Here is a 12,483-nt window from a genome sequence, read left to right on the forward strand (position 1 = left end):
TTCTGGGCTTTTTAATGTTTTTCCCCTCCATCTCCCTTCTTTTCATGGGGGTTATTGGACTTGCAGGGCATTCAACAGGTCCAGGCATCCCTTTGGTGCCCTTCTTTCGTCATGTGTGAATCTGCACTTAGTGTTATTTTGGAGGCCTTACCCAAACCTGTGCTTAGTTGGTATTCATCAACACTTTATATTAATAGCCACTCCCATGAAATTTTGATGGCCATCCTATGTGACTATAATAAAGGTAATCTTTCCTTCTCCTCTGTCCTTCTCGACCTGTCTACAGCCTTTATACACAGTTGACCACACTATCCTTCTCCATAGTCTCTCCACTGTTGTCTCCCTGGGTGGGAATGCTCTCACCTGGTTCCATTTTTATCTATCTAAATGTAGCCAGAATATCACTTGCATTGGCTTCTCTTCCTGTTCCTGCACTGCTGTCTCTGTGTCCCCCAAGGATCTATCCTTGGTCCCCTCCTATTTCTCATCTACATGCTGTCCCTCGGTGATAGCATCCAAAAGCACAGTGTTAGTTTTCACATGTGCGCTGACGACACCCAGCTCTATCTCACCACCACCTCTCTTAATTCCTCCACTGTTGCTTATTTATCAGACTGCTTATCTGACATCCAGTACTGGATAAGCAGAAATTTCCTGCAATTAAATATTGGGAAGACTGAAGCCATTATTTTCGGTCCCCACTCAAAATTCCATTTCCTAGCTACCGACTCCTTCCCATTCCCTGACAACAGTCTGAGACTGAACCAGTCTGTTCACAACCTTGGTGTCACATCTGACCCCAAAATGAGCTTCCGATCTCATATTCGCACTATCACTAAGAACACCTATTTTCACCTCTGTAAAATATCCCAACTTCACCCCTGTCTCAGCTCATCAGCTGCTGAAACTCTCATTCTTGCCTTTGTTACGTCAAGACTTGATTATTCCAATGCACTCCTAGCTGACCTCCCACATTCTACTCTCTCTAAAGTTGAAGTCATCCAAAACACTGCTGCCTGTGTCTTAACTCACACCAAGTCCTGCTCCCATGTCACCCCTGTGCTCACTGACCTACATTGGCTCCTAGTCAAGCAATGTCTTGATTTTAAAATTTTCATCCTTGTTTTCAAATCCCTCCATATCTCTCTAATGTCCAGCCCACAACCCTCCCAAGATATCTGCGGTCCTCTAATTTTGGCTCCTTACACCTTCAGTTACCTAGGCTGTAAGATCTGGAATTCCCTCCATATACCTCTCTGTCTCGCTTGCTTTCCTCCTCTAAGACACTCCTTAAAACCTACCTCTTTGGCCAAACATTTAGTCATTTGACTTAATATCTGTGTGTCTCAGTTTTGTTTTACTATGCTCCTGTGAAGTGCTTTATTGTCTTATTACGTTAAAGGTGCTATATAAATATTATGTTGTTGGCAAGTGACACTGATGCCACTTTGTGTCCTCATTGCCACCCGGCTGAGACAACGATGTAAACTAGGGATGGATTGGAGGTTTCATTTAGCTCAGTACCACACAAAGCAGTGCATTTGCATTCATTTAACCATTGGGGAGGCCGATTGTACTTTTGCCTTTTTAAAAAGTCGTAGTCATCATGGTCTAATATGTAAAGACACCACTTGGGTTAGAACTAAGTAACCGAAATTAGAAGATCCCAAGATTGTCAGTTGAGTTAAGTACGTCAACAGCTGGGATTCTATAATAGGCTTCAGTGCCCCGATCCAGGAAAGGGAAAATATCAATTATCACTCCCACTTTTAATTGATTCCAGTGAGCTCTGTTATGTGGTGGACTGCCAGATAATCTGCTGATACTTCCGATCATATGCAAAATCTGACTGTCTTGACAAAGTAGCGGTGGGCTGCTCGTAAATCTGAATTGTACGCAAGCTAAAATCAGTGCCTCTAGAAGAGAGGGTAAATGGGAGGACTGAGGTGAGAATATTATCTTGATGATTTGTAAAAGAAGTTGGGTGAATATGTAGTTCAGGATAGGATTGAAAGTAATTGAACATGTGTATACATCAAGATGATCAAATGCTCTGGAATACTATAATTTCAGTCCTTCTTAGGCCATTGAACCATGAAATATAACTAATGAGAATTTTAATAATGTAAGTTGGAATGTTGATTTGAATCCTGAAGCTATTTTGTTTGGATCACCTTCATTGTTCAGAGAGAAATTCCAAAATTTGTGCTTTTTGCTCATTTAATCCCGCAAGTGATGTGAATAAGTCTGAGAACATTCTTGGTGGTGCAGATTGTACATGGCTTCTTCAAAGGAGTGGGATCAATAAGCTAGGTAGCCTTTTCTCATTGTTTATTCTAGTGTTCCCTGCAGCTCTACTTCTAACTCCTACTTTTGGCTCCTCTTCCTCAATTTTGATTAGAATCGTACATCTGTGGACAATTTCCACTGATCAGTGCTCATCCTTCTCAGCCTGCTGATAAATACATTTGAATGGTATGAGAAGGGATACTGATTAATTTTTACTTTAGATGACGAATAAAACCTCTTAAAACCTGAGTGTGATTGCCTATTAGTTGAGACTGATTTCGCCTGAATTCTCCTTGAAATTTTAACAGATCTTTGTTGTGATCATTTTCTTTAAAGGACAATTTCAGTTTAATATTGGGTAGGAGCTAAGATTTAAGGACACAACAAGGAGAAAGGGCAAATAAAATTCCCCCCCCCCCCCCCCCCCCCAAAAACCTGATCTTTTTAAGAATAAAGAGTTCTGGAGAGACCAAATATAACATTGCAAATAGATGCTTTTACCCATTAGGTAGTATGTCCTTTTTTCAATCCATGTTTGTGCTGTGCAAACAACAAAAATGTTTCACTCTGGGGGTGGGTAGTATACATTACATACTTGAATGTAGGATTGAGATATTATTTACAAAAGGTTGTAAGGGTGCAGTAATACTGGAGTTTACCTGGGATTAAAGGAATTCTCAATTACAGTAGCAAAATTAACTGATATCAACCCAATTCTTATCTGTAGGATTTGTATTGATCATTTTGTGAATATGCCTATTTGGATAAAAGCTTGTTATCCACATGGTGTGTTTCTTTGAACGGTATATGCAATCGGTGTTACGTGGCTTATCTTCCTCCTTAGGTATTAAGTTAACCCTGTCAGCGCTGCTGGATGGCAAGAATATTAATGCTGGTGGTCATAAACTCGGCCTTGGATTCGAATTTGAAGCATAATCCCGGAAATGGCGGAAACCTACAATCAGTAATCCCAAATATTTTCCAGTGTGGAGGCCCGAAGAATCTGCTGTTCAATTTTTTGTTGAGCCATGTGTCCAAACAATGTTGTAAAATTGAATTGTGTTCTCCGGATAATATCCTTTGAAGAACAGAATGCATTATCAAAACATGTCATTATGACTATTTATTGTATCCTTAGGCACTGGAAATGTCTTTTTTTTTTCCCCCCTGGTGAAGACTGGTTGTATGTGGTGTAAAAGTAAATTACACACTTTATTACTGTTGGTTGACATTGTGGTTCCCTAACCCCTGCATCATCTGAAAAGATTGATGCGACACAGCCATATGGAGAGACTTGTATGTTTCCAGCTGGTATTTGTGATGGTTGGGCTTAATAGAAAGTAAAAAAAAACACACACACACACAAAAGAAATTTAGTGTACAGTCTTTTTGAAAATTTCCCTGTTGTGCAGTTCTTAGCTTGAAATAAATATTGTCTTCCATATTCTGGATCTGAAGTCAAGGGAAATTATGTAGTCCAATTTGACCAGTTTATTGGCCCTGAATAGAGATGTATTTAACATTACTTAGCGTGTGGTCTTCTTACTGAAGTCTACAAAAAACACTACAATAGGTGACGTTCAATATGCAAGAAAATGGTGGAGTACCCATCTACAGGTATCAGCCATATTAATTTAACTTGAACATGCCTTTTAATTTCCTGGATCTTTGAAACACTGTGGGCCCAAAATTCCTCAGTAGAAGTGGCATGTACAGCAGTGACCTCCACTCCCCAATCTACACTAAGTAGACAGTGCCAGACCAAAGTCACTGTGCCAATGTAGGTGCCATCTTAGGCACTTGCTGGGGTGGAGCAGGAATAGCAACACTGGCAAGCCAGAGACACTAGAACATCAACCCAGTGCTGTGCCAATCAGCTTCTTTTATAAGGGCCTTTATTGATTACACTGTCGGCTGTCTGGAGTTGAGGGGGAGCTGTCAACTGATCAAAGGACCTGTGTCAAGGTATTTCGAGCCAAGACTGACGAAATACACAATGTGGGAATTCGTGGCCCCACCCCCTCTGATTTTAGAGGCCATGCTTGGGATGATGGAAGTTCCGAGCTTTTATAAATTTGATGCTAGAAAGGTTCTGCATGAAGACTCAGCTGTATGCAACTTGCATCACAGGAGTCTCGTTAAAGTAGAGGAATTTTGGTCCCCGCATATCTTTTGGTTAAATCTACTTTCTTGCTCCAGAAAACACAAGTCACCGTCATCTGGCATTTTCCTTATCTGAAGTTATCTTTTCCTTTATTTGTAGTTGAAATATTTACAATATTTGTAATCTGTATGCAACAAATTTTTTAATAGACATGAAAATGTGAAAAGCAGTAATGAATTCACATTCATGTGCATCTGCATTGCATTTTAACAGAAGTAATTCTTTTACAAATACGTTTGTTTAAAACAAAGTCTTACTTTGTTGCTATTGTCATTGATGCAACATATATGCTGATCACTCCAATAGACTACATTTCCCCACCTCTTCTTCCCTCCCCGCCCCCCCCCCCCCCCCCAAAAACAAGGCATAAAATTTTATTGTTTACAAAAGTTTCTTCTGTGACATCTTCATGTGCTTAAGTATTGATCATCTTTGAATTCATTACTCTGGGTCTGCAAGAAGGTATTACATATGCCAAAATAGTTTTCACCCAGTGGCCGACCTAAACCATATAAAACATTTCACTTATTTTGCAAGTTAAGACTTATGAATGGCTCCAAAGAGTTTTCTTTGGAATGGGAAGTTAAATTCCAGGTTTGTTTTGATATATATTAACTTAATTTGCAGCGCGTTTGTGAAAACAAAACTTCAGAATTCTCAGTAAAACAGTTTAGAAAGGCGTGCAGTCTTTGTATGGAAACCATTTGAATACTGCATCATTTCCATTGTAATGCACAATGTAGAAAGCACGAATAACTGCTTCTTTGCCTAAAGTTTTATCCTTTTCATTTTCTATTTGTATAATTGTGGTAATTTTTCAAGCTTTGAATTTCTGTGGTGGTGTATAACCAAAAAGTGTAGTAGAATTCAACTAAGTTAAAACTGTTCAGGCACTTTGAAGTGCCTTAGTGCAAATAATGCAAAGTTGAACCTCCTTTCTCCCCAGTAAGTAGAGACAGTTCTCCGTAAAGTACCTGATAGATTAAATATTTAATCTGCATGTTTAGCTTATTGAATAATTCCCTTTTCCATGAGTAAATTAATGAATTATAGCCATACTTTAATTTCAGATACTTCGGTGTACGATCTCTTAACTCTTTCCCACTCTACAGTTAAGAATTCCAAATAATGTTTAAAAAAAAAGGCAAAACAATGCAGATGCAGGAAATCTGAAATACAATAGAAAAACTACAAACACTCAACAGTTTAAGTAGCATCTGTAAAAAGAGGACGATGGTGTTAATGTTTGAGTTTTCATCAGAACCAGTTGATATGCTGCCTGACCTGTTGAGTGTTTCCAGCATTTTCTGTTTTTATTCAAAATAACAAAAAGTTATCTTAAACCTGTTTAAAATAACATGGGTATAAATACAGAATTTCATAAATTGGAAGGATAACTTTTGAACATTTTTGGCTGGATTTCAGGAAATTATAAAGTGCACATTTATTCCTTTCAACAATTGGGCCATACGATTTTAGGATTTGACCGAATGAAACCCAATAATTGCCCCGAAAGGTGAATTGCTAAACTTTCCCTCACAAACTAAAGTACTAATTCTTGAGCCTAAATTATGCCTCTTTCCTGCCTCTTTCTTGCCATAAATGAGTTTCATGGCACGTGGCATATGCCCCTCCCATTTGCAAAATTACATTTTCAGTTTCTTGAATAGATGCATTTTCTTCTGTAATTTGCCAATTAAACCTGAAGTTTTCCCTCAAAATATATTCTTTTATTTTTGTTCCTAAAAAGCACAAAGTTGCTTGTAGTTCATTTCACACTTTTTTTTTAAACCTGAATTTTTTTTTATAAAGAAGTCAGATAGACAATCTACAATGTAACATACAATGTGGGCCGAAGGGCCTGTTTCAGTGCTGTATCTCTAAACTAAACTAAACAAGTACCCCAGGAATGATTTGTTTTATTGGTTTTCTGTTCCTGTCTTCACAGGTCTCTAAGTGGAGTTATGTGACATTGTAGTTTGGTACATCCTTTGTCGTTTCCATATTTTACCTGTGTATTGTTAATTCCTGTTTTAAAGTCTAATGAATCAGGGTATAATTGCACTTCAGTGCAGCAGGTCTAAACCTGACTTGATGCACAAGTGGGTGAAGTTCTCGATTCACGATTCACATTTATCTAGTTCTGATTACTTTGGTTTATTTCACGTCAGTTTTGCAAAGAAAAATATTGTGTGGTAAATTGTATAATACAGTACAGTATTAGACCCAACATTACTAGATGTGTACTTTCAATGGGAGTTCTGCAGTATTTGCGGTACCTCTGGAAGATGCTGCACAAATGCTCCTCCGTCAATATTGGTTGCTGACCACTCAAACCTTGGCTCACAATCAATTTGATAAAAACATGAGCCGTACACCACAAAATATAGCTGAATTGTCAGCTTCTATATTGTATGTATTTCATCCCAGTGTCACTGGCAATTGAAGTATTTGAGGAAAGGTTTCAATTCTAATGCAAAAATACAACTAAAAGTTGTAATGGGAATGTTATCTTTGTTACAATTTCTGATGCATGCACAACTGCTAACATATTGAAAATACAATAAATCTTCTTTTGTGTGCTTCCTTCTCCCCAAAAAACTTTTTTTTATCTTCTCCCCTTCATGAACCCATTGATTTGTTTGTGTGTTTGTTAACCTAGAGAGTGAGCTTCAGCAAGCTATTTGACCATAATATGATGCATTATCCCACAAGGAATCTTGGTAATGATTGGGAGCAAGAATTCAGACTTTGTTCTTGCTTGCCCAAATAGTTCTGCCCCTACTGCCAGCCAGGGTAAGATCAGCTGGTCTGTCTGGGTCAGTATCACATCCAGAGACTGTATTTGGTCAGGCTATCAAAGTCAGTAATTCTTGTAAAATGACAAGTCCTTTCTTCTTTTATAATCGATTATTTCACTATTTTTTGCAAATCACTCGATGGACTCACTCCTCCCTGTCTTTGTAACCTCCTACAACTTGCCGAGATCTCTGTACTTCTCCAATTCTGGCATCTTGTACATCCTTGATTTTCATTGCTGTACCATTGGCGACCAGGCCTTCTATTGCCTAAGCCCTAAGCTCTGGAATTCCCTCTCTAATCCCCTCACTTTCTCCTTTAAATTGCTCCTTAAAAGCTACCTCTTTATAACCTGTCCCAAGATGTGGTGTGGTGCCAAATTTTGTTAATGCCCCTGTGAAGTGCCTTCAGATGTTTTACTACATTTAAGGTACTATACAAATGCAAGTTGTTGCTTTCAGCTGGACTAGTAAGCTGTTTTATCTTTTGGGTTTGGACACAACTTGTGACAGAAAAAATAAGACTTGAGTTATTTTGTAACTAGTGTTTAAAAACATTGCTGCCTCACTTGCAAATAGAACCGTAGAAAAGTTATAGTACAGAAGGAGGCCATTCAGCCCATCGTATCTGCGCCAGCCGAGAAAACTAGCCACCCAATCTAATCCCACCTTCCAGGAGCTGCTTCATAGCCTTGCAGGTTACAGAACCTCAGGTGCATGTCCATTTACCTTTTAATAGAGTTGAGGGTTTCTGCCTCCACCACTGTTCCTGGCAGTGAATTCCAGACACCTACCACCCTCTGGGTGAAAATGTTTTTCCTCATGTCCCCTTTAATCCTTCTACCAATCACCTTAAATCTGTGCCCCTTGGTAATTGGCTTCTTCGCTAGGGGAAACAGGTCCATCCTATCTATCTAGGCCCCTCATAATTTTGTACACCTCAATTAAGTCACCCCTCAGCCTCCTCTCCTAAGGAAAACACCATAGCCGATCCAATCTTTCCTCATAGCTGCAACTTTCAAGCCCTGGCAACATTCTTGTAAATCTCCTCTGTACTCTCTCTCCAGAGCAATTATGTCCTTTCTGTAATGTGGTGACCAGAACTGTACTCAATACTCCAGCTGTGGCCTAACCAGTGTTTTAAACAGTTCCAGCATTACATCCCTGCTTTTGTGTTCTATACCTCAGCCAATAAAGGAAAGCATTCCATATGCCTTTTTTACCTTGTACTGCCAGCTTCAAGGACCTATGGACATGCACTCCAAGGTGTCTCACTTCTTCTACCCATCTCAATATCCTCCTATTTATTGTGTATTTCCTTGCTTTGTTTGCCCTCCCCAATTGCATTACCTCACACTTCTGCTCCGGATTGAACTCCATTTGCCACTTTTCCGTCCACTCAACCAAACCATTGATATCTTACTGGAGTCTACAGCTATCCTCTTCACTATCAACTACAGGTCCAATTTTTGTGTCATCTGCAAATATCCCAATCATGCCTCCCACATTTAAGTCCAAATCATTAATATTTACCACAAACAGCAAGGGACCCAACACTGAGTCCTGTGGAATGCCACTGGAAACTGCTTTCCATTCTCAAAAACATCTGTCAACTGCTACCCTTTGTTTCCTGTCACTGAGTCAATTTTGGATCCCACCTGCCACATTCCCCTGTATCCCATAGGCTTTCATTTTTCTGATCAGTCTGCCATGTGGGACCTTGTTGACCACATGCACTACACTGCCCTCATCAATTCCCCTTGTTACTTCCTCAAAAAACTCAATCAAGTTAGTAAGACATGACCTTCCGTTAAATCCATGCTCACTATCCCTGATTAATCCATGCCTTTCGAAGTGGCAGTTTATCCTGTGTCTCAGAATTGATTCTAATTTGCCCACCACTGAGGTCAGGCTGACCGGCCTATGATTATTTTTGGCCTATCCCTCACACTGTTTTTAAACAATGGTATGACGTTCACAGACCTCCAATCCTCTGGCCCCCCATCACTATCCAGTGAGGATTTGAAGATGATCCTCAGTGCATCAGCTATTTCCTCCTTGGCTTCCTTTAACAACGTGGGATGCAATCAATCCAGCCCTGGCGATTTATCCACTTTCAAGGATGTCAGACCCTCTAGTACTTCCTCTCTCATTATACTTATCGTATCTAATATTTCACACTCTTTTAACTACAATGTCTATCATCCCCCTCCTTTGTGAAGGCAGAGACAAAAAACTTATTTAAAAACCCTGCCCATATCTTCTGCATCTACGCATAAGTTCCCCTGTACATCTCTGATGGTCACTACCCTTTCCTTAGTTATCCTCTTGCTCTTAATGTACTGATAAAACATCTTTGAATTATCCTTGATTTTACCTGCCAATAGTTTTTCATGTCCTCTCTTTGCTTTTCTAATTTCCTTTTTTACTTCACCCCTTCACTTTCTATACTCCTCTAGGCTTTCTAAAATATTAAGATTTTTGTGATCGTCATGAGCTTTCTTTTTCTACTTTGACTTGCCTTATATGCTTCTAGATAACTGGGGGATCTAGATTTGGCCGTAACACGCTTTATCTTTGTCGGGACATGCCTACACTGCCTGCAGAATCTAGCTTTTGAACACCTCTCGCTGATTTACCACTGATTTTCCTTCAAGTAGCTATATCCAGTCCACTTTCACCAGATCACCTCTCGGTTTCATAAAATTTGCCTTCTCCCCCCAATTTAGACTTTTTATTCCTGTTTTATCTTTTTCCTGTTCCACGATTACTCTAAAACTAACTATTATGGTCACTATCTCCAAAATGGTCACCCACTGCTACTTCATCCACTTGCCCAACTTCATTACCGAAGACTAAATCTAGAATTGCGCCCCCTCTCGTTGGACTTGTTATGTGCTGGCTAAAAAATGTTCTCTTGAATGCAGTTCAAGAATTTTGTCCCCTCTGAGCCCTTCACACTCTCTGTATCCTAGTTGATATTCGGATAGTTGAAATCCCCAACGATTATCGCCCTATAATTTTTGCACTCAGAAATTTGCCTATATATTCTTCTATCTCCCTCTCACTATTTGGGGGTCTATAGCACATTCCTAGTAGTGTGGCTGCCCCCTTATTTCTGAGCTCAACCCATATGGCCTTATTTGATGATTCATTTAGCATTATTGGAGAGGATGATTCTGAGAGACAGGATTTATGATTATTTGGAAAAGCATAGTTTGATTAGAAACAGTCAGCATAGCTTTGTGAGGGGCAGGTCATGCCTCACAAGCCTTACTGAATTCTTTGAAGATGTGACAAAACACGTTGATGGAGGAGCAGTGGATGTGGTGTATATGGATTTTTAGCAAAGCGTTTGATAAGGTTCCCCATGGTAGGCTCATTCAGAAAGTAAGGAGGCATGGAATACAGGGAAAGTTGGCTGTCTGGATACAGAATTGGCTGGCCCATAGAAGACAGAGGGTGGTAGTAGATGGAAAGTATTCAGCCTGGAGCTCAGTGACTAGTGGTGTTCCGCAGGGATCTGTTCTGGGACCTCTGCTCTTTGTGATTTTTATAAATGACTTGGATGAGGAAGTGGAAGGCTGGGTTAGCAAGTTTGCCGATGACACGAAGGTTGCTGGAGTTATGGATAGTGTGGAAGGCTGTTGTAGGTTGCAGAGCTGGGCTGAGGAGTGGCAGATGGGGTTCAACCTGGAAAAGTGTGAAGTGATTCATTTTGGAAGGTCGAATTTGGATGCAGAATACAGGCTTAAAGACAGGATTCTTGGTAGTGTGGAGGAACAGAGGGATCTTGGGGTCCATGTCCATAGATTGCTCAAAGTTGCCACCCAAGATGATAGGGTTGTTAAGAAAGTGTATGGTGTGTTGGCTTTCATTAACAGGGGGATTGAGTTTAAGAGCCACGAGGTTATGCTGCAGCTCTATAAAGCCCTGGTTCAACCACACTTTGGAATATTGTGTTCAGTTCTGGTCGCCTCATTATAGGAAGGATGTGGAAGCTTTAGAGAGGGTGCAGAGGAGATTTACCAGGATGCTGCCTGGACTGGAGGGCATGTCTTATGAAGAAAGGTTGAGGGAGCTAGGGCTTTTCTCATTGGAGCGAAGAAGGATGAGAGGTGACTTCATAGAGGGGTACAAGATGATGAGAGGCATAGATAGAGTGGATAGCCAGAGACTTTTTCCCAGGGTGGAAAGGGCTATCACCAGGGGACATAATTTTAAGGTGATTGGAGGAAGGTTTCGGGGAAATGTCAGAGGTAGGTTCTTTACACAGAGAGTGGTGGGTGCGTGGAATGCACTGCCAGCGGTGGTAGTAGAAGCAGATACATTAGGGACATTTAAGCGACTCTTGGATAGGTACATCGTGGGCCGAAGGGCCTGTACTGTGCTGTACTGTTCTATGTTCTATATCATTCCTCCTCACAGCTGTTATTGATTCCTTAACCAATAATGCTACACCCCCTCCTTTTCTACCCCCTCTCTATCTCGCCTGAAAACTCAATATCAGGGATGTTGAGCTGCCATTCTTGCCCCTCTTTAAGCCAAGTTTCCATTATAGCAATAATAAGTTGCCAAGTGTCGATCTGTGCCCTCGGCTTTATTTGCTATACTCCTTGCATTTCAATAAATACCTTTTAACACTGCCAAATTAATGTGCTGCATACTTTTTAACCTTTTGCTTCTTCTGTCTTTGAGTCGCTTGCTAATTTTCTGCCTCCTGTTCTCTACCCTGAAATTCTCCTATCTGAAACTACCCTCAGGTTTCCACCGCCCGGCGAAACTAGTTTAAACCATCCCCAACAGCACTAGCAAACCTTCTTGCAAGGATATTCATCCCAGTCCTGTTCAGGTGTAGACCATCTGGCTTGTACAGGTCCAACCTTCTCCAGAACTGGTCCCAATGCCCCAGAAATCTGAAGCCCTCCCTCCTGCACCATCTCTCCAGCCACACATTCATCTGGTGTATTCTCCTATTTCTGTACTCGGTAGCATGTGGCCTTGGGAGTAATCAGGAGATTACTTCCTTTGAAGTCCTGCTTACTAATCTGTTTCCTAACTCCCTAAACTCAGCTTGCAGGACCTCCTCTCTTTCTTCCTATATCATATCATTCCTATACCAATGTGGACCATGACCTCTAGCTGTGCACCCTCGCCCTCCAGAATGCCCTGTAGCCTCTTGGTGATATCCATGACCCTTGCACCAGGGAGGCAACATACCATCCTGGAATC

At 40.6% G+C, this 12,483-nt stretch overlaps 1 protein-coding gene across 1 annotated transcript in view; it reads left to right on the forward strand.

Moving 5' to 3' along the window:
• Positions 1–7,035, forward strand: part of LOC137375958 (non-selective voltage-gated ion channel VDAC1-like) — a 63,428-nt gene extending 56,393 nt beyond the window's left edge. The window contains 1 exon segment of the mRNA XM_068043745.1: positions 3,134–7,035. Coding sequence (XP_067899846.1) covers positions 3,134–3,225 — 92 coding nt within the window. The 3' untranslated portion in view covers positions 3,226–7,035.
• Positions 7,036–12,483: the final 5,448 nt, after the last annotated feature.

Source organism: Heterodontus francisci, chromosome 12 (assembly GCF_036365525.1).
Source record: "Heterodontus francisci isolate sHetFra1 chromosome 12, sHetFra1.hap1, whole genome shotgun sequence".
NCBI classification, from domain to species: Eukaryota; Metazoa; Chordata; class Chondrichthyes; order Heterodontiformes; family Heterodontidae; genus Heterodontus; species Heterodontus francisci.